The sequence below is a fragment of the Penicillium canescens genome (assembly GCF_028828765.1).
Source record: "Penicillium canescens strain IBT 15451 chromosome Unknown utg000006l_segment0_segment0, whole genome shotgun sequence".
NCBI lineage: Eukaryota > Fungi > Ascomycota > Eurotiomycetes > Eurotiales > Aspergillaceae > Penicillium > Penicillium canescens.
This window is the reverse complement of record NW_026703968.1, coordinates 1,914,891-1,936,728: the sequence shown is the minus strand read 5'-3', so window position 1 is coordinate 1,936,728 and position 21,838 is coordinate 1,914,891. Positions and strand designations below refer to the sequence as shown.

The 21,838-nt window shown below is 49.2% G+C and overlaps 6 protein-coding genes across 6 annotated transcripts; 5 read left to right on the top strand and 1 right to left on the bottom strand.

The window, feature by feature from the left end:
- The first annotated feature begins 3,719 nt into the window (after window positions 1-3,719).
- N7446_009699 (uncharacterized protein) lies at window positions 3,720-7,947 on the top strand. The gene is made up of 5 exons (XM_058518444.1): window positions 3,720-3,931; window positions 4,629-4,842; window positions 4,924-5,988; window positions 6,462-7,253; window positions 7,459-7,947. The coding sequence occupies exons 1-5, from the start codon at window positions 3,878-3,880 to the stop codon at window positions 7,620-7,622; spliced, it is 2,289 nt and encodes a 762-aa protein (XP_058369232.1). The 5' UTR covers window positions 3,720-3,877; the 3' UTR covers window positions 7,623-7,947.
- A 56-nt stretch (window positions 7,948-8,003) lies between these two features.
- On the top strand, window positions 8,004-10,499 carry bgt3 (uncharacterized protein). The gene is made up of 2 exons (XM_058518443.1): window positions 8,004-10,092; window positions 10,143-10,499. The coding sequence occupies exons 1-2, from the start codon at window positions 8,375-8,377 to the stop codon at window positions 10,285-10,287; spliced, it is 1,863 nt and encodes a 620-aa protein (XP_058369231.1). The 5' UTR covers window positions 8,004-8,374; the 3' UTR covers window positions 10,288-10,499.
- Window positions 10,500-13,356: 2,857 nt separating this feature from the next.
- Window positions 13,357-14,304, top strand: N7446_009697 (alpha/beta fold hydrolase; the record flags this gene model as incomplete). Its single annotated transcript, XM_058518442.1, has 3 exons — window positions 13,357-13,722; window positions 13,787-14,140; window positions 14,194-14,304. The coding sequence occupies 3 exons, from the start codon at window positions 13,357-13,359 to the stop codon at window positions 14,302-14,304; spliced, it is 831 nt and encodes a 276-aa protein (XP_058369230.1).
- Window positions 14,305-15,088: 784 nt separating this feature from the next.
- N7446_009696 (uncharacterized protein) lies at window positions 15,089-16,357 on the top strand (the record flags this gene model as incomplete). The annotated part of the gene is made up of 3 exons (XM_058518441.1): window positions 15,089-15,244; window positions 15,302-15,780; window positions 15,838-16,357. 3 exons carry the CDS (start codon window positions 15,089-15,091, stop codon window positions 16,355-16,357), a joined length of 1,155 nt encoding a protein of 384 aa, XP_058369229.1.
- Window positions 16,358-16,728: 371 nt separating this feature from the next.
- N7446_009695 (DHHC family palmitoyltransferase) lies at window positions 16,729-18,319 on the bottom strand. Its single transcript, XM_058518440.1, has 5 exons — window positions 18,206-18,319; window positions 17,637-18,138; window positions 17,462-17,585; window positions 17,365-17,405; window positions 16,729-17,311 (listed from the first exon to the last, which is right to left on the bottom strand). Exons 1-5 carry the CDS (start codon window positions 18,315-18,317, stop codon window positions 16,798-16,800), a joined length of 1,293 nt encoding a protein of 430 aa, XP_058369228.1. The 5' UTR covers window positions 18,318-18,319; the 3' UTR covers window positions 16,729-16,797.
- A 1,307-nt stretch (window positions 18,320-19,626) lies between these two features.
- Window positions 19,627-20,103, top strand: N7446_009694 (uncharacterized protein; the record flags this gene model as incomplete). Its single annotated transcript, XM_058518439.1, has 1 exon — window positions 19,627-20,103. One exon carries the CDS (start codon window positions 19,627-19,629, stop codon window positions 20,101-20,103), a length of 477 nt encoding a protein of 158 aa, XP_058369227.1.
- Window positions 20,104-21,838: the final 1,735 nt, after the last annotated feature.

The following is a 21,838-nucleotide window of genomic DNA, read 5'->3' as shown; positions in this document are numbered from 1 at the left end:
ACAGTGGACAAGCAAGAAACTCGCCGATCATGACGAAATAAGCGATATTCGACGCAATTGAATCTTCTCAGCTGCCATACGAGATACGAAGGGGAGAAAAAAAATAATAAAATCAAGTTTCTTTGTTTCTAATGTGCGACTATCCCAAACATGTCTATGATCGCCGTGGCACATGGGGGCAAACGCAAACGCGCGACCCCCTGCTTCCGCCTCTTTGACACATTTAGTCTCCGTCCGATGGTGTCATTGCCAATGGGCCCGAGATGAGCACCGATTCATATGGGCTAGGATTATGGTGGCTATTAACTAGGGACTAGGCGTGTTTTGCTCAGGTGGTCTGACGTAGGGTACGGGACTGCAGAGCAGACAATTGGATAATTCCAGTACAACAATGTACATGTATGTACATGTCAATTTCCCTATGCGATCGGTATCAAGGACACGAGGCTACGATCACCCGTTTCACGTTCGGCTCGGGTTTTAGAACCTAGGTCAACGGGCTGCATTATAATTCCCTAAGTATAGGAACGGTGTGTTTGTCTCCCCACCTTCTCTGCAGCGATCATCATCTCATCTTTCCACTTTGCCCCATATTCCGGAGGGGAAGCACGCTCTTGGACAGACCTGGACCTTAGGTCGGGGGAAATAACAGCCCCTCCCAATCTGGTCGCGATTCTGAAACAATTTTAACTAACTCCGGCCACGCGACACGCTACTGCGCCCGTACTGCAGCCTAACACTGTTTCGCGTGGATGGCTCACAAAGTTTCTCTACGGTGAGAAGCAAGTTAGGTTTACATAGGTTTTGGGTTTGCTTTAGAAGATTCGGTGTGAGAGGCCTGAAACCCATATACTGTGACCATATACCGTATACGCTATCACGACGGATTCCATTGGACGGGATCTACCTTCGGCTCTAGTAACGCTAGTAATGCGACTATCATTTCCACACTTGCAACGGCCTTTAGGCATCCACTTCGCTCTGGACTGTTCGCCTAAAAATATCGGGCTCGGTAGTCGACTCCACGTTCGAAGCTCCATCCTCGGATCCGGGTGGTGGGGCCGTTCTCAATGTTGCTTCCCATGGCTCTTGAATGTTTTACTCGTAGGCAAAGGAGGGTCGGAGACGGCCGTTGAAGGTATTTGCCCCGGTTAATCATTGCCCCTCGGAGGGATCTCCCGTGAATCGAAACGCATCCCTCTTAGGGCGATCCGGAGTGCGGAGAATGTTGGTTTTGGTTTCTTTCTTTCCCCAATAGGATCGAGTCCGAGGGATGGAATGACAGGCTTACAAAAGGGATATATTACAGTATATAGGATCCCTACAGTAAACATTGCTTAAGTGGGTGATTCGTCAGGGAAGAACCGTTGAACAGCCCTGGGGTCGATCATCGCAAACTAAGCACGGTGGCCGATATCCGCATGGGTGAGAGACAAGGGTATGACAACTTTAATTTGGTGGCAAATCCTGGAAGATCAGATCATCAGAGTATATATGCGAATATGTAACAGAGAAATCAGGTATATTCTTGATTCATTTTAGCCTTTCCGTGGACGCGACATCTGCCAAGAAGCTACCACATCAATTTACCTTGCGCCTTTTAAGTCCGCGGACTATAGGGACGATCGTCTAGATTGTGGCTTTCACCCGTCCCCCTCCCCTCGTGCCATTGGCGCCTAGTGGCACAACGGGCGCGGGGCCGAGCGTCGCTTGATATTGTCTTAATTGTGAACGGAGCACGGAGGGCGATTTGTCGATAGTGAGTTCCGTAGGTACTCAGGCTTCAGAATCCTACGAATAAGCTCGGGGAACAAGAAAGCTAGTTCTGGAGGTGAAGAGACAGGCTGCAGGAAGCAAGGGGTGCCGCAGGCCAACGTGGCAATGCCATCTGCAACTCTTTTACCATGGTGAACGTGACTCCCGAACGAGTAACTAGTCGGCTGATTGTGCTCCGAGGTAATTTACTATGACTATCGACTATGGCCGCGTTTGAAGGGTGATTATGCTTCACGAAAAGTCACAGTGCTGTTACTTCATCGGGTTTAGCCTGCATGGAAAACTGAAAATGACCAGCCCAAATCACAACGGTGTTACATCGAGCCAAAGGATCCAGGGGGAAGTGGTTCGTATATCTCCACGGCACACTTTCCGACCAAAATTACAAGGGAACTACGGGTACGGCTTGACGGAATACCGCGGACCCCCCAGCACCCTGCATCGATCACATTCTACGCCAATAAAGAGAGATACAGTGAAGACCCACGTACAGAAAGGGGGTTCCAAGCACCGTGCACGGGTTTTAGCCCCAACCTTCAAGGCTGAGTTTCTCATGTTCCTCATATGTCGCTTTCATTGGCATTTCAGCTCTACTGTCGAGTTCAGCTGCCGCAGACTCCGGAACTAGCCTGCTTCTGGAAGCAACCTTTTGACATTCTTATTAATCCAAACTTGAATCCCCCGAAGTGGGAAGGACGTAATTTCCCTTTATGCAAAGTGACTGCGCAATCGACACTAGCCTAATCTCTTTTTGTCTGTCAATGAGAGCGGTAGCCGGTTATCCGTTCCTGAGCCGTTATACTACACACAATTTATTACCCGGCCTTACTGTAAGAATTCAAATGCATATGCCTAGGCGCGACGTTAGTCGGGTATTTCACATGGCGAAGGACTGGGGGGAGGGGTGGAAATGCTTAGGAGTGTTATGCATCGGCCGGTTTCACGGAGAAAAAGGGAGGGGAAATTGGGGCTTATCCTCATCTGCTTTTTTCCCACCAATTTTTAAATGCTGTTTCAATCGCCAAGATCGACTAAGATGCGCTAAAATTCATGCGGGATAGAGCGAACCCGGGTGGAGGCCATCGAGGTTTAGGATGCTGGCCCTAGCCGCCTACCGAATACCTAGCTTTGTGCTGTAGTATACAGTATACAGTATACAGAAGAGTATAGTGGATGTTTAATCTCGGGATACTAAGGACAGGTAAGAACGATGGGCGTTAGGCTGTTTCGAGTTTATTTAGATGGAGTCAAATGTACTACAATTGGGCCGTGGAAACAGGTGAGAGATCGGTGTAACTTACAGTACGCGTCCCCAAAGGATTCTTTGTTTCCGCCGATCCTCTTTATACTCCGAAGGGAATTTCCGTACCTGAAACTGGCCTCTGCACGATCCGACGTCAGCTTTAGCCTCGAGGCCCCAGAGGTCCACCCAATCTTCATTCTAGACTTGATCTCAACGGAGTTTCCCGTATAACTTACTTACAGTAGTCCAACACTAGGACTCTTTTTATTTATTGCTATTTATTTTACTTCCCTTCTAACGGCGCTTGTTTAGCATGCGCAATCAGAATCCTGATCAGGTCTCACCTTTTATTTTATTTTAATATTTTGACGTATCATGATCCCTCCACCCCCTCCGAGCTTCAGCAATTACATCGTGAATCTTTAGATTCGCTCCCCACTCCCCACCTTCTTTGTCTAACTGCATGCTGCATATCATCCCCCCGTTGAAATACCTTTCGGATCTTTACAGGGCTTCGAGTAATCTCCTTTGAAAGACCTATTTCTCGCCTTTCCTTTTTCGGCTTTTTCTTTTTTTTTTTTTACTCTCTTTCTTTCTTCTCCTCTTTTTTTTTTCTTTTTTACTCTTTTTTTATCAAGATTTGCCTCCCTGAGAATGGGTCTCGCGGGTGCTAAATAACCCTGGACCCTCCATCTTGAACCCCTAGTGTCGCGCAGCTTCTGTTTAGCCTCACGGGATCGCCCTCTTACCTTTCCCTGCCCCCACGCGCGGTCTTACGCCAAAAGAAAGCCGAATCCCAGTTTTCTTTTCCGTCCTCGACAATTCTATCCTGGCCTGTAAGAGTTGTCGTTTACCGGCATGGTACAGCCTGACCTTGGGACGAAATACAAGGAAGATCCTATTGATGATTCCGTGAGTATCATTTCCAGTCTCTGTACCTCTCCCCGTTTCATTATAGCTTTTTGTGAGATCTTTCCTACTTCAATATTATTTCGATCTTCTTGATTCTTTTTCATATGCGGTTATATGTGTGGATTTTCTCTCGCGCTTGGACGCCTTTCCCTTTCTCTCGCGCTCGATATTCGCATGGACTACCTTCAAAGCATGGCCGATTCAGAACGGATGAGCCCCTGGAACAGGCCGGCATACGCTGAACATGGAGCTCAATTCCATTTGTATTCATTTTGGGAGCCCTCGAAGGACTACATGAGCTATGCGCAATGGAGGCGCAACGAGCTTGCCTAAAGCTTTGTGTAGCTTTGGAACCATCTACATGGCCTCGGAAGAAAAGAAAACTCGCAAATATCGTCAGCGCTACACAGATCCATGCTTTTATTTTCCTTTGGACGGACAATCCTGGTTCCACCCTGGCCATTCGGTATGCACCTAAGGCAATCCCTGCTCGAGGTTTCCATGGCCCAAGCCATCCACTGAGCCTCTGATGCGAATCCCCATAGAGGCTGTCGTCACTCCGCTCCGGAATCTGGCTGTGTCCCCAAGACTTTTCTTTTTCTTTCTCTTCATCCACGTTCTCTGGTTGTGTCACCAGTCTCGTCACATCGTTCTGGGAGGGCTAAGTTTCAGTCACTGATGCGTGCTTCTACTACAGCTTCGACACCCTGGACATTCGAGTTCTCATTCCCAGGCATTAAAGTCTTCGATTCTAGCTCAGAAGGACCCTGCGTCGCCTGTTCAGCCGTCTTCTATCTCGACGTACCCTCCTCACACCCTAGGGAACGGAATTAACTACGGCCCTCAAGAAGCGCCTTACTATACCACCCATTCTTCTTACACGACTCCCTCGGCGCATTACGCTTCTAGCGGTAAGCCCGTCTCGGCTGTCAGCAATCTTACTTGCCAAAGCTTGCATTTAGCTTATGAACACCACTGATCCCAAGAGTTAGGGCCACCCGACCTCATGGCATCCACCGCCCAAATGCAGAGACCATATCCCCCCATCTATCACACTCCCCAATCAACCTCACCGGCCTCTGTAGCTTCTCAGCCGCACGACCAACATGGCCGCAACATCTACGCCCACTCTCCTCAAATGCCACAGATGTTCTACCCGCCCTACTCGTCCATGAACCCTGTACAGCCGCCGTACGCGGCGCACCATTCTCCCCAGCAACACCCTCTCACAACACAATCCATGATGATGCCACCGCAGAAAGCGCCAGCGCAATTACCACCACATCAGTCACCACACATCCCCACAACGGCCATGTCAAGCAGCCCTATCATGAAACTCGACACCTCCCAGCAACCTACTCCACCACAGCAAGCAATGCACAACCCACCTCTTTCCGCAACAAGCAACCACCCAATGTCCGCCAGCAATATCCACTCCAGCCCACCACTAGGCGGGAGCTCCAGTGCAGCACCAGGCCCCATCCCAGCCACGACCCCGCTAGTCGTGCGCCAAGACAGCAACGGCGTGCAGTGGATCGCCTTCGAATACTCACGAGACCGCGTCAAAATGGAATACACTATTCGCTGCGACGTGGAATCCGTCAACGTCGACACTCTCGACCAAAACTTCAAGACCGAGAACTGCGTATACCCGCGCGCATGCTGCAGCAAGGATCAATACCGCGGCAACAGACTCGTCTACGAGACCGAGTGCAACGCCGTAGGCTGGGCCCTTGCAGAGCTTAATCCCGCCCTGAGAAGCAAGCGCGGTCTCATCCAGCGCGCCGTCGACAGCTGGCGCAACAGTAACCAGGATCCCAGACTGCGCAGTCGTCGTGTGCGCCGCATGGCCAAGATCAATCGCAGACAATCCGTTCCTACTGTTCCTGCCAGCCACATGCCTGGCTCTGGTCCTGTTGGTCCCGGTCTTCCCGGTCCTCTCGGTGCCATGCCGGCTCCCGCACCCCGGCCAAATCTAGGCCCTATGTCGATGGGCCCACCCCAGCTCCAGCATCATCACCACCAACCTGATGGCAGTCCTAATGAGGAAGTTAGCGGTATGTTTCACCATATGTGATGTGTTTTTGGATTCCTTTGCACCGTGATGGGGTCCCTTCCCAATCATGTCCATGTATTTCCTGTTTCTTTTATTTTTCTTCTCCTGGGGCCTTTTCGTTGGACCGGATACGTCTCTTGCGTGTATGTGTATATGTGGGAGTTTTGTGTCTGTTTTACGCAGGATATGTGTATGTGTGTATGTGTGTACGTGTTGTACATGTGGAACGTGTGTGTGAATGGATGTATGAGATGGAACCTACCATGTATCCCTACCTGGACATGCTCCCTCACCTTGGCCTTGTGTTATTCCATACCCTGTTCGATTTGCCCTCCTGTCATCGTGATCGTCATTGTCGTCTTATATTTGATATTGCCGCGCTCCTTGTGCTTTGGCTCTTGTTCTGCTTCAGAGTTTCCTCCTCATACCTTTTGTACAGCGTAGGCTAATTCCCTTCTTCTCCTCGCTTGATAGGCACAGATTACACCACCTCCAACACAAACACAAACGCCAGCAACACCAACACCAACACCAGCAATACCGCCACCCACCACCGGTCCACCGTCGATAGCACCCGTCTCCCAACAGCCCCAATGACAGACATCAGACCCGCCCACCTCTTCCACAATGCCCCAACAACCCTAACACCCTCCAGTGCAACAGCCGGCCCATCGATGCCCCCACTCCTCCACGCCACAGGAATGGCCTCCCTAAACCGCCACCCAACAATCGCAACCTCCACTCGGATGGACGACCGCCCTTCCTCCTCAACCCACGACATCGAAGAACAAGCCCCCACAAACGAAGACCTCTTCAGCCACCTCCCAGATGGCAAACGACGCAAATTCATTCTAGTCGACGACCCCCAGCGCGGCTGCCGCGTCCGCGTCAAAGTCGTCCTGGATAAAGTCAACATGGACGAGATCCCGGACTCATACCGTGAATCCAACGCCGTCTATCCGCGCACTTACTTCCCCATCCAGATGCGCGATGAGAACCGCGTCGTGCTGGGTAATCGGTTCTTCAGGGATGAGGCTGAGCATGCTGATGCCGGTGCTGATCCGCATTCTGATGCTACTCTTGGTCGCACGACTGTTCCTGTGCCATCGCTTGAGGCTGAGGCTGGGAATGGGGGTGAGGTGGAGGTTCCGAGATTGTCGAGGAAGAGGCATACTAAGGAGCTTTTGTTGAATGATTTGGGGTATCGGATGAGTTGGAGTCAGAGTCGGGTTTTTGCGGGGAGGATGTTGTTTTTGCAGAAGTCTTGTGAGTTTCCCTTTTTCTTGTTTCTTTTTTTTTTTTTTTTCACTATCACGTTGTCATCTCTTGTTCTTTTTTTTTGAGGAATTTGTGGTTGGGTATGTGTCAGTTGGATGTGGCTTTTGTCTTATCTTTACCTTTTGCCTCCACTTCACATGTACCCCGGATCGCATCTGAGACATGTACCCGGCTAACACGTTTCCGTCTCTAGTGGATGCTTACCGCAATAAGATGCGCAGCAGTATGCTCGCTGCTGGCCAGGATCCGATGGATATCCCGGATCATTTTGATACTCGTCGTGGCAAGAGACGGTTCTTGGAGCGTGGTCATTTGGAGAATGCTGCCCAGAGGAGTGCTGAGGAGGTTGCGCCGTAGATGATTTCTATTTGTTTGTTCCTTTTGCATTTTTCTTTATTTAGTTTAGTGTTCTTCTCTTTGGCGTGTTTCTTTGTGTCTTATGCTTATGCTTATGTGTCAAGGGCGTTGGGATCTGCGCAAAACAACCAAAAACAATGTAGGGTTGGTATGGAGGGATTGGCGCTGAGATACGATATATTGGATTTAGCCCGGATGATACCATATGATTTATGACTGAATATGAGTATGAAATGAATATGAGTATGATTTGAGTGCGGGTTGTGGGATATAAGCAGTGGCTCGCTGTGTAGCCAAAAATAGAACAGGGACCAAAAGGGTCAAGGGTCTTTTTCCCCACTCGGTCCATACCAGAGAGATTTACAGTAGGGCAGATTCAAAGGATGGATGGAAAGGACAGATCAATTAATTAATTTCCGAAGTATTGAGGTATTGCTCTTCTAATCCTCCTTTCTTTCCTTCCTTTTCTTCTTTTCTTGTCTTTCCCGCTCATCTCGACTCAACCCGTGGTTGTCCGGCCCACCAGTGTTTTGACATCCCGCTTTCGTCGCTTTCGTCGGCTCACTTGTCTGTTCGAGGAATCCAACACTGTCTCACTTCCTATTGCAGTAACTCGGTTGTTTTCAGTGATGAGATAATTTCATCTCACCTAACCCAACACTTAACTCCCTCCGCACCTTCCATCTCACCACCTCATCTCATCTCATCCAAGCGTGTCCCGCCGGAGGACCAATCTACACAAAACACCCAAAATGGCCGACGAAACGGACATCCCAGCCCCCCCACCACACAGATACTCCCACAACACCCGCGAAAACCACACAGTAACACCAGGCGTGGATAACCTCGGACCCGCCTCAGCAGGCGGCGGAATAAGCGGCATCGCACTAGGAATCGCAAACACGCACGACCGCCAAAGCGGCCTGGACGCCTCACGCGGCATCACCGACCACACCTACACCTATCCCGCAGAACGAGACTACAACACCTCCGGCTCAGACAACCCCTACGTGCCCTCGGCCGGCTACACCAGCGCCGATACTCTCCACCACAACTCCTACGGCTCTGGCATGGCGCTAGGCGGCGCGGCTGCCTCGCCGGGCTTCCAGACTCCTACCCAGTCATCGTCGCACCTGAGTGAGTCGCGCGTTATGGGCGACCAATATCCCGCAGCGTATCAGAGTATCAGTGATGGGCCGTACCAGCGTCATTCTGGGTATGGGGGATCTGAGATGTCGAATATTAATCCGGATGATATTGCCGATGATGGCGATGAGGATTTCGGGCCAAGGGGGCGGAATAATCGTGGTCTGCCTGCTGCTGCTGCTGGAGCTGGTGGAGGCGCTGCGGCTGGAGGGCTTTTGACTGGGTTCTTTGGGCGGGAGAAGAATGCGGATGTGGCATACGATGCTGTGCCTGGGGGTGGACTTGAGAGCGGGGATAGCGAGGGGAAGACGCCGGGTAAGGGGATGGATGGGCGCAAGAAGATGGGGTGGATTGTTGGGCTTGTGCTTGGGTTTGTGATTCTCGGGGCTATTGTCGGTGGTGCTGTTGGTGGTACTATTGGCAGTCGGCACAAGGAGGATAAATCCACCAGTGCACAGACTGCCACAGATGATTCCAAAAACAATGGGGATCTTGACAAGGATTCTTCTGAGATCAAGGCTCTGCTGAACAATGATGAGCTGCACAAGGTCTTCCCTGGTGTGGACTATACGCCTTGGGGTGTTCAGTATCCCGATTGCCTCAAGTGGCCGCCATCGCAGAACAATGTCACTCGTGACATGGCTGTTCTGTCGCAGCTGACAAACACTGTTCGTTTGTACGGTACGGATTGCAATCAGACCGAGATGGTTCTGCATGCGATTGACCGACTGGAGCTCAAGGATATGAAGCTCTGGCTTGGTGTGTGGATCGACTCGAACACCACCAGCACCGAGCGTCAACTGAATCATCTCTACAAGATCCTCGATGACACCAAAGACACATCCTTGTACAAGGGTATTATCGTCGGAAACGAAGCACTCTATCGCGCCGGTCCAGACAAACAAACTGCCGAGAAGACCCTGATCTCGTACATTGAAGACGTCACAAGCGAGGTCAAGAAGCGCAGCCTCAAACTGCCAATTGCCACCTCTGATCTCGGCGATAACTGGAACTCCCAACTGGTGGATGCTGTCGACGTGGTCATGTCCAATGTGCACCCCTTCTTCGCGGGCGTGAGTGTCGACGTGGCTGCGGCCTGGACCTGGGACTTCTGGCAGACTCACGATGTCTCCTTGACAAGCGGCACCAGCAAGAAGCAAATTATCTCCGAAGTTGGATGGCCCAGCGGTGGAGGCAAGGACTGCGGTGAAAGCCCAGAGTGCGATGATACCACACCTGGCTCTGTTGCCAGTGTTGACAACATGAACTCGTTCATGTTAGACTGGGTTTGCCAGGCACTGGATAATGGAACCGATTACTTCTGGTACGTCTCCCTGTTTGGTCAAGTGTGTCAGAGTACTAACAATCTACTAGGTTCGAGGCTTTTGATGAACCCTGGAAAATCCAATTCAACGAAAAGGGCAAAGAATGGGAAGACAAATGGGGTCTCATGGACTCCGCCCGCAAAATCAAACCGGGCCTCAAGATCCCCGATTGCGGCGGCAAGACTGCGTCTTAATTTTGATATCCGACCCACCTCACTTTACCGTACAGCGTGGCTCTTCGTTATGGGATCATGATCGTGAAACATTTCACTTTGTGTATACTTTGTACTGTTTGCTCTGGCGTTGTCTGCTTTCTGTTTTCTATTCTCCTATTGAACCACTTTCATAACGGCGGAAACTTTAGATATCCAAACTCCTTCACTCCTTTTACCCTTGCATGTCTTCTATTCTGCTGTCAGCCCTTTACTCGTTATCCATGACTTTCCCTCTAGCGTTTCACCATCCATCTTGTTACTGGTTGTGCAGATTGTTCTCTTACGCGTCTTTGGGACTGTACATGCTACGTTCTATTTCTTGCCGGTGGTCAACCTTGTCTGTTTGTTTCTCAATTGGAACATTTTGTTTGCATAAGCTAACTTCCGCTTTGTGTTCGCTTCATCCATGGTTGATGGTCTTGCGTTCGTCTTCTTAGTGTTTTATGTATATACTGAACTCAACTGAAGTCATCCATTTTAGAAAGAGTTCTCTATTGCTGTAGATGCTGTAGATTCTGTAGATATTGTAGGCTTTGATGGGGCCTTCTGTTACCTTGCATACTCTGGTGGTACTAGGGTATACAGGACCGTGGCAATAGTAGACAAGTGTGCATACCGTCTGGTGAGATATCTGTATGACCTTCACCCAAAGAAGTAGATGTTGCATCGGATGTACTATCCCCAGATACGTACATGACAGTGTTACCTTCGTGTAAAAACCAGATAAATCCATGCTATCTATGGCAATTATTTGCTAGGATGACAAATTATCTGATCTAAGTTGAGCATTACATACCATGCACAATGAGTCGGTGGCCTTGTCTTGTCTTGGCTCTTTCCAGATTATCCTAGTTTAAACATATGAAACGGAAAGACATACAGTCATAGTTCATAAGCCCTTTCACATCCTCCCTTTACATAATCTACATGATTAACCCATTAAACAACTACACCCTAATGCACTCGGAAATGGACAAAAAGGGTGAAAAGGGAGAGGCCAAAGTAGGGCAAAAAAAGGCATGAAATTGTATACTCGCTTCGATACTTCCGTGTAGAGACTGTCCAATACTTCATCAAGGCACTGTACACACATTTATGACCCCTGTTTCTCTCTCCAAAATTAGGTATCCACTACGTATAAGAAAGGGCAGACTAAGACGCCGATCTTTATGGAATGGGACAGCCAAGAATTTAATGTTTCAAGTTGTTATCATAAGTGGAATGAGCAAGTACATGTAGTTTTCGGAATATGAGGATTGATCGCCAGCTTCTCAATCAACTATATCCGGGTTATCTACAGCACCATCTTCAAATTTGAATGTTGCTAGTATGATGAACCTCAATAGAATGCTTCCTAGCGGTATCAATAAGATGGCGTGCATAACACTGCATAGCACTGGATAAACCAATCATGAGAAGTTGGCAAAGACATGACTTGACTTTTGTAGACTCAAATCGGAAACGTTCTCAGCCTATGGGGCATTTGTAAGCGGAAGCGGAGATAAACCTCGTTGCTCACTGCCTATTGCTCCTTCAGAATTAACTTCACTATTGCAGATGAGGGCTGGGGATCCAGCGACTTCCTTGGGGGTGGAATATCGGAGTGAACAGTCAGTCAATTATACCATGACTTCGAATTTTGGACGGAAGTCTTCATATAAAGCAAGTTCCTGATGCCCGGGACTATGAAGAAGTGATTCCCTAGAGAAAGGAGCTAAAATAGACGTATAGATTGATTGCTCCTTACAATGAGGTGGGGATAGCAGGAAAAGCGCCAATCAGAGAGAGGCTTGGCGTTAGTTTGGCGATCGAGACTTTGGCAGTAAGTCACGTGGACAAGTACATATGCGATTCCCGGAAATGATCGGCACTTACAGTTGATTTGATCATAATGAACCTGACCCTAAACCAAATGGTTGCTTTTTCTTTTAGGACCAGTATAAGATGACACCAAACTTGTTTGTGTTTGTTCGCTGGCTTGCACGCAGGCTATCTGCGCACACCTGCGAAATCACCATATCGACAGTTAACAGGCAGAATTCGCTGGAAAGTCATTATTATTATGCAGTAATTCATGCTAGCAACCCCTTTGAACTTTTATGAATACAGTACATGTAATTGCTTCGTGATTGCGGGTCTGCTCAGGTGGCTTCGAAGCACGAGCACTTGATGAAAATGAGATACATGTACCGAGTCGGTGGCTTGGAGTTTTTAGTATTATCACCAATCGTACGACTCGTAATTAAGTTCTCAGATACTTTTGCTCCCCGCAGGAACTATAGTCGTATGGGCTACAAACTGATAGTATAGAGGCTAGACACAGTCTAACCTTGATGCATGAGTAGTATGTATCAACATGACCAAACAATACCATCAGAACAAAGGCTATTCGCCAAGCTCCCTCCACCTTCCTTCCGAGTCAACAATAACATCAATAGTTAACCCATGACGTCCTCCGAATAAGTGAGTACTCGCATGTCCACAAGCATAATGTATTTGTTATGTCTTATGCATCAGGCCACAATTGTTTGTCCTTCATTCCCATTCTTGGTCTACCCAGTTTTTAGCTTATTCCCCACTATCCTAGTCGGATGGTTTTAGTTTTGTTCCGGATGCTGGCTTTCTGGCAGGTGGATGTATGTGCCAATAATGTCTCAGCAAACAGCCCCGACTGACACGGGCTGGCAGCTGTACTTTAACTATACCGAGCTTAGGGCGACCCACGTCTCGGGGCGTTGTTGATCCTACGAAAACGAAGCCAATCCTAACCAAAGGAACTCCACAAAACGGTCAACTGGAGATCAATATCTGAGTTAGGGCGAAATCCGAGGCATCTCCGTGCACTACTGGAACTTTGTCGGGATTCAGTAACATTTCCAGATGCACGTACATGTCCGTGTTAGTGGGGTTGTACATACGTGGAGGAAAATCCAGGGGCGAACTCGGCTAACCCCCGAGGTGTGAGGCGGCATATCTTCCCGCGAAAGTACGAGATAAATCGCAAACCATTCATCTCAACGAAAAGACGAGACTATTGATTATTACGGAATGGCTGCCACTCAAACTATCACAGTCCCCCACCTGGGCGGCATCAAGGTCGGATACGCCTTCGCTAAGAACCAATACGATCCTTCCAAGCCGACGTGCGTGCTCATTAATTCGATGTGCATGACCGTGTCTCTCTACCATGAACAGTTCAACAACGAAGCTCTGAATGATGCCATGAACCTCCTGGCCATCGAGCCTTTAGGCCATGGCTCGACCAGTTCTCCCTCTGAACATTTTACATATTGGGATTCCGCCCACATGGCCTTGCAGGTTATGGACCACTTTGGGATTCAGAAATCCTTCGCCCTAGGCACAAGCCAGGGTGGGTGGATCGTGACTAGGATGGCCCTTCTAGCCCCGGACCGAGTAGGTCCCCCTTGTTCATGCACTGCCGATTAAGCTCAAAAAAATTAACCTCGTATATTGCTAGATCCTCGGTCTCATGCCTCTCGGAACCTCCATGGATTATGAATCTGAGGAGTCCCGGTCCAAGGGCTGTTGGGACCCTGCTGCCAATCTCACGGTATTTTATGAGAAATGGACTAGCCCCTCGGCTACGCCCGATTTCGTTGTGGATGATGTCTGGTGTGGATTGGTGGGCGGTATTGGCTTTGGTGCCGCTGCCACCGCCGAGAGGTCTGCGTTCTGGACTCAGACCTTGAAGGACGTATATAAGGGTGATGAGGGCCGGAAAAAGGTCCGGATGGCGCTCAATTGCCTACTGGAGAGGGACGGGCTGCTTCTCCGGATCGGGGATATCAAATGTCCTGTTCATTGGCTACAGGTGAGTCTTATTATTCCCGATATAGAGGATCTACGCATTGACAAATCGACCAGGGTACCGAAGATGTTCCGTTTGGGACGATCGTGCCTCCGGAGCACATTAAACGTTTCACTTCTTCTGTGGATGCTAAACTTGTGATGATTGAGGGGGTGCGCATTATCTGAATGCTACTAACCCCAAAGAGGTGAATGAGGCCCTTTTGGAGATGGTGAAGAAGTACAACGCTACTGCGTAGACTCGGTAAATATAGTTGACCGTTCTATAAAACCGTTAAATGAACCATGGTTCCAAAAATCAGTTAAAGTATTAAAGTATTTGCTAAGTTACCACGTCTGAGAACCATGTGAGAAGATGGAATGACACTGGCTCGGCACGACGGGCCTGGATTTGATGTTGTGGGTCATATTCTTTTGAAATTTTCTGCTTTTGTTGTTATGGAGTGGTTTTTTCATAGTTTCTGCTAAACGCCCCCTTTTGAGAACCAACTTACGACGTACACGCCCTGCACCACGCCAATATCGATAATCTATCAGGTACGGAGTATTTGAGTACTGGTCGCCGGTTCCTGAAATTTGAATCAGTGCTGGAAAAAGGAGCAAATGCTCAAGCCGGGTGTTCGGATGTTCGGGTGTGGGTTGGCAGCTGCTAATAAAGTTCAGACCTGAGACGCCAAGCTTGTCAATCGTCAGAAGTACGGGAAACTTTTACGAGTTGATGCCGCGTACATGCCGTGATCCACAAAAAAAAAACGATCTAACAGAGAAAAGAATATCTCCCTTAACCAATGAGCAACATGCAAGGGGATTTTTTAGCGTACTATTATCGTACTGAAGGTCGGGGGCAACATACTGTCCCCCCCCGCGAAATTTAAAGCCGGTCATCTCAGTCTATATTAAATTTTATTGACTCCCAGCATTTGCTGTACCCGTTCTATGCTTGCCTCACGCCATGGAAAGTGATCAGGGCAGTTTGCAGCCATGGACCATAGCTACCGTGGCCTCGGTCACAGTGCTGGCATTCGTGACTGTGTGTCTTCGACTACTCGCTCGTTATGAAAGAGGGCAAAAGCTATGGTGGGATGACTATATGATCATTTTCTCTATGGTTCGTTCGATCTTCTCGCTCCGGTCTCAATTGCATGAATACTGACAGTCTACCAAGCTATGGAACTTCATTGTTGTTGGGTTCATCTACGCCATGGTCCACAAGGGAATGGGACTCCACGCAGATACTTTGCCAACGGGGGACGTGGTGATGATTGCAAAGTACCTTGTCGTGGCCGAGGTTCTCTATGTGTTCAACCTCGTTTGGACCAAACTGAGCATTCTGCTCATGTACTACCGGATTTTCCGCTTCCCTTACTTCAAGACATGGGCATACATCATCGGAACCTTCGTCGTCCTTTGGGTTATCTGTATCACCTTCCTTTTCATCTTCATTTGCGTGCCCGTCCAGAAGCTATGGTATCCCCAGACCCCAGGGCGGTGCATCAACCAAGTTGGCACATGGGTTGCAAACGCCGTCTCAACGATCGCAACCGACGTTGCCATTCTAATCCTTCCAATCCCACAAGTGTGGAAGCTGCAACTTCGAATCTCGGAAAAGATAGCCGTGTTAATTGCCTTCAGCCTGGGATTCTTGTGAGTCACTAACATTTTCCGAAAAGAAAAAGACCACCGCATATCTAACCTCACCAGCGTGGTCTTCGCCTCCGCCTATCGTTTCTCCGTCCTTTTCAGCTACAGCGCGTTAGATTCATCCTACACTCTCGCCCCAACAGTTGGCTGGACCGCTATCGAAATGTCCGCCGGCATCATTTCAGCCAATCTCCCAACCCTCCGCCCTGCCCTCCGCTTCATAGCACGCATGCTGGGTGTCGACGGCAGTGTCATGGGTCTCTTTAGAAGCACAAATGGAACAAGGACCAAAACCACGAACGGGGTCACCGAGCCTTCACAGACCGTGGAGAGTACAGCCGCTATCATCCAACACTCAAAGCATTCGAATCGTCATTCTTTCTATCACTTACCAGATGATTCGGACTCGGTGTCTGAACAGACTCGTATGGATGCTGCGTTCAGGCCTAGCTATGATCGCGCGAAAACGTACACTAATGTGAAGGGTCAGAAGGTTAGTGGTCGTCGCTCTGATGAGGATCAGATTCCCCTCTCTGAGATCAGAGTGGATAAGGAGTTTACGCAGACTACTACTGGCTGAGGGGAGCTGCCCTTTGTATTAAAATTTGTAATATATATTTTCGGTTAACGCCATATGGTGTTCCCTTTCTTTCGTCGATTACTGGCGGGCCGGGATTGAACGGAAAGGGAAAGGCTTCGACTACCTGATATTATCTAGTACATATGTTGCAATATGTATACATTAATCGTTTCTCTACGCCTTAAACCTCGAGGGCAAGGAAATGGCCCCGTGGGTTGGGCGCACACAATATGCACGTAGACGTAGCGTCAACAAGGAAAATTCAGCCCTACAGGGCTGGGCACAGCAGAGGGCCAATGATATTCACAAAGCAGCCCAGTAAATATAATGCGGTCTAAGAATCTAAGCATACAGCAGAGACCAATGTCCCATTTAAAAGAAATTATGCAAATGCATCCAAGCGCTAAGCTGACCAAAAAATGGTGGACTCCCAGTCCCACCTACGTAGCAGACTGTGTAGTGGCGCCATTTCCATTCTCATGCGGGACAAGACCAGCCTCCTGCTTTAATCGGGTGACAACGGGTCCCAGGGCAAAGTCGCTCTCCATACTACTGTGGTCGGCGCAGGGGCTCTGCTTGATGGGGAGGAACCAATCAGCAATGCTGTATCCCATGACCTGTTGGACGTTTTTGAATGGGCTGCCGAGGTCGAAGGGGTTTTCGCCTGGTAGGGTGTGGAGAATTGCGAAGACGTGTTTTTCGCCGGTGGATGCGTCGGCTTGGGGTCTGTCCGGTGTTGAGGGGGTTGCTGGGGGGTAGGAGACCATTCGGAAGGTTGGGGCCCACGGAGAGTCTGTTGTCCAGAGTCTGTTGGTTAGATGTTCTGGGACTCGGACGGCTAGGGTCCAGACGACTGAGTGGCGGTTTAGGTTTTCGATTGTTGTGACGTTGAATAGGGCCATTTGGACTGAGCTGAGGGTCATTCCTGCTGCAAAAAAGCCGAATAGGGCAGCCCTGGGCCACGTTAGCTTTGTAAAATTCAACGGGTAGATATCGATGCTACTTACAGTCCGATGCAAACACACCAATGAGGGTTTGCTCCTCCGGTCTGGATAGTGTTAGGATTAGAACAGAAGGCCCAGTTAATTCCATAAATATGCTTACCTGACGCCGTAACTCTGCTGTGAAATATGCAAGCACAATGAGGGTAAAGCTGCAGTATAGGGTAGTGTAAAAGACAAATTGAATGAAAAATTTGAACGATGTTTCCGATACCACGCCTCCAACCCTAGAGTAAGTTAGCAAGAAATTCATACCCACAGCAAGAAGACATATGTACCAAGGGCAGAAGTGATCCATTTTGCGCACACAACGACCCAGTTCACGGCAGTGGTGCGACCTGTCTGGTTTGAATATGCAGCATGTAGTACACCACGGAGGCCGGCCATCCTCCTGACAGACAAAAACATCTTTTGAGTAGAACTTCTCCAGCCCGGAGAAGTCTAGCTGATATGGATCATTTCCAGCACTGGCAAGCACCCCTCTTTCCACATCTTCCTCGGGTTGCTGCGTCTTCTCAGGGTCCGGAGCTTTGCGCGAGCTGCCTCTCCGGCGACGGCGCTTCGGATGGGAGCGCTTCGAGTGCTTCTCATTTTCGTCATCCTGTAATCGCTGTGCGCCTAGCGGTAGGTACCCAGGGTTCCATAAGACATAGTAATAGAGGCGTAGATAAGTGACGACCATCGGTATTAGGAGGACGTAATAGATCGCGAGAATCGCAGCGCCAGCGCCGACTCGCGAGCCTCGGTTGTAGGATGGTAATGGATGTATTAAGTAGTCAACTTGAATCCGCAACGTTAGCTCTCTCTCTCCTTTGTCCCCCAGGCAGCTGTCAAGCGCGTTACTCACTGCATAACGGTTTCGTGACAGCGTAAGAAGCGTAGATGGTCACGCCGAGTAACAGGGGCGGAATGAGCCTGGAAACAACGGCATTAACGCGCTTCTGCGCTTGAGATGCCATCGAATATCTGATACAGTAACATATATAAGCGCAAGATTGGCCCGGAGTCGAACATCAGGAACGTAACTCGCAAACGGTGCAAACATCTGACGTAATCTCTGTTCCGAGTTCAGGGCGGCTCAAATAGAGCCATGGTTCGAGGGACAACCAGTTACCCTTGTTTTCTCTCTATACATCTAGACTTGGCCCTGATCTTAGATGCCGGTTTACCGATTACTCACTCTCACTTGTTCAGATCCCAGCTGCGACCGTCAGATATAGCTGAATGGCTGAATGTCGGAACACCCGCTCTACAAATAGACGATCTAGTAGAACTATGAGGTCAGAGTGCACGCGATGTGAGATTTTAGAATTAGAAATCAGCCTTGACCCGCGGACGTTTCGCGGCGCGTTGCTTCGTAATCTAGAATAGTCATCAAGAATACCTCCAAAAGCCGATGAAACGGTATTAGAGGCATGTTAGAGGTTAGAGATATCCTTAGGCAACAGAGGGCTTAGCGGAGCGCCTGACTCGACTATGACTCTTTTCATTTTTGGCGCAAGCGCTGCCTGGAAAAACAGGACCGGTGGAGAACAACAACACCAATTGAAGCTCGCGAGAACAAGGCATCTAACGAACCCGAATTCTAGACGGACGATTGTAGACCGTTCTTTCGGCTGCGCCGAGTCAGCCAGAATGCCCCGAAGCTCATAGATTCTCTAGGGTGAGAGTGCCTATAGGAGACGGTGTGCAAGCCTTTGCTTGGCCCTGAAGTGGATACAGCGGGGACCCGTTGAGTCAAAACGCCGGGCATCTATGATTCACTTCCTCACCCGGTATCTAGGCACAGGCTGGCCCTGGGCAAATAGCAGCCCTAGATTCTCACCCTAAGCCACTCGGGCGATCTTTTGGGAAGGCCCATCACCCCGGATGATGTGCAACTAGAACAGCCTCAATACCCATGGCCCCCAAATGACTGCCCGGGGGTTTAACGCCCTTTTTTCCCCTAATCCACCTTTCCTAATACGGCGACAAGGCTGCCTGGGGCTGTTGACTATTGCTGGACACTGCCTTGCGCTTCTAACTGATACTTTAAGTATTCTATTCTTCACGTCAGATTCCTATATAGCTTCCTTCGTTCCCATGCTTAAAATCTAATTCATCCTCAAACTCAATCCCATCCAAACCAAGTCTTGTATAACTCCAACGATCCAAGCCATACATCCCGCTCTACTATATAGAGTCCACTTGAATCTTCAAAGCTCCCAAAGCTCAAAGAAATCCAATCTGCCTCTGATCAACAACCAAATCATCAAGCCTATAACCACCATGGCTTCTTTATGGTACTGCTGTGGCTGCAACTTCGGCCCTCACAACTCCTCGCTCTACGACGCCTGCATTCAGTGTGGAACACGCCGCTGCGCTCGCTGCACCGACGAGAAGATCTCCCTCAGCATGAACATGGACTTGGACACGTCCTCTCACTCGCATTCCCATTCCCACTCGCACAGCTGTGACCCAACATCACCATACCCGGCCGCCGTACCTATGAACTCTCCTCTCACAACAGCCCTCGACACCAAGGCTATGCTGCCTCAAGTACCAGAGCTGCCAAGGGTACGGCCATTACTCCGCGCAGACTACACAGACACGTCGCCGGCTTCACTAGCGGGTGTTCGAGTCCACGGCGAAACATACATGTACATCTGTTGCCAATGCAATGATGGACCTAAGATCTACAACCATCAACCTAAGTGCATCAACTGCAACCATACTGCCTGCTCTTACTGCACCTATGTTAAGTGAGATTGAGGTATTCTGCAAGGATTGACGACTACGATTACAATGGTGAGCCTATTCCTCATACTCAGCTGGTTATGTTTCTTGAAGCTGACTCTCGCGCTAGTGTTTCCGACATTTCTATATTTCTATTTCTATATCTCTGCTTATTTTTGGAATGGTCCCATCTATGTTTACAGCGTCAGCATATTCCAGGTGTATCTTGTTTGGGGATAGATTGTATACTTGGCTGGATTTGGTTTAGCGTATGGGGCTGGATCCCTGTATGCCTTGGGTGTTCGATTTTTTGCTATTTACTCTAGTTGAGTGTGACATATTTAGAATATATCTTATTTTTCTATCATTTTCTCCGTTTCTCCATTTCTCTACATATCTATTAATCTGGTAAGTCCCCAACTGCGCCATGTCGTATGTGGTCATAGTTGTGCCCATGGTGATCGTCACCAGGGAATATGCAAACCCCTGCTCAACCCGAGCCTCAAACCCGGGCAAGGGTAAAATTGCCATTTACCCAGCTGATCAATTTTATGGTTGGTTGGAAAGCATCTTGCGGCTCCCCGAAACAGGAGCCCGGTTCTTAGGGCGTCATGCACGCCAGGGTGTCCTAGCCCTAGACTGCGCCCGGGGCTCCCCTTGGGTTACCGCCTCTTGGGCCTGCCATCTGCAGCAAACAGCCCTACGGCCCATAGTAAAGAAGCGGTCTTGTTCTCACTGAACTATAGCGGGGACCCCGTGCCCTGGCCCTTTCTCCGCCCTTTCTTGTGTTTGCCTCAGCCTCAGTCTACAGCCTCGATGGTGTTACTTGATCATACTTTCTTCCTTACTATTCCAGATTATGAGTCGACGTCGTTGTCATTGTCGTTGTAGTTTGTCCCACTCGTTGAGGCTGTGTTGGGTGGACTGTGCGCCCCGAAGGGTCTGGCTTGGCTCTCTCTCTCTCCCTCTCTCTGCGCCTGCGCTTGTTCCGCGGAGACTAGTTTGTGTCTTTGCTTGTCATATTCCTCTCCACTTTCCGTCTAATGACATGCTCCTCGGCAGTTTCCTAAGCGAACCTGTACCCCTCGCTTTCGGGCGCGGACACGGGCGCAGGAACGGGTCCAACATTTCCCCATACTACTACAATATGATGATTCAAACAAGTTGGACAAGAAATCTTCCAGAAACACGGCGCGCCTTTTCCTTTGCGAGCAGGGGTGAACCACTGTAGCTCTCTTGGCCCCGCTATTCTGCCTCGTCCTGACTCACAAACGGTCCTGCGCTACTACAGGTCGGAGGTTATAGATCGGGATAGTGTATACATTCATTCCGATCTCGAAATAAACCATAAGCAATTTCAATATTACTTACTGTCTTTGGTATTATTTCTATGATTACTTGTAAGAGAAAGGCTAATGTTGCCATTCACCCCATATACTATTATTATCATCGATATCGTGAAACGGTCGCACGAACTATAACTCGGCCCCCAATCCCACACTATACTTAGCACTCCGTCAGCCCGGATCATCCACAGCTTATTGTTCCTTGGCTGTTATTTGGCAATCTATTCCTGTCATGAGTTCCCTCTGGGTTTGTGGTCTGGGCTGTTCTTTGCTCTCTTCTGCCCCCAATTCTCACGGCGGGGCGGTTGAGTTAGTGAAGCTGAAGATATGTATGTACCTATATGTAGGGTGTGCGGCTGGGATGAGTTGTGGGGTATTTGCTAGTCATTTGTTAGAAGCTAGTACGTTTCGATATTTTC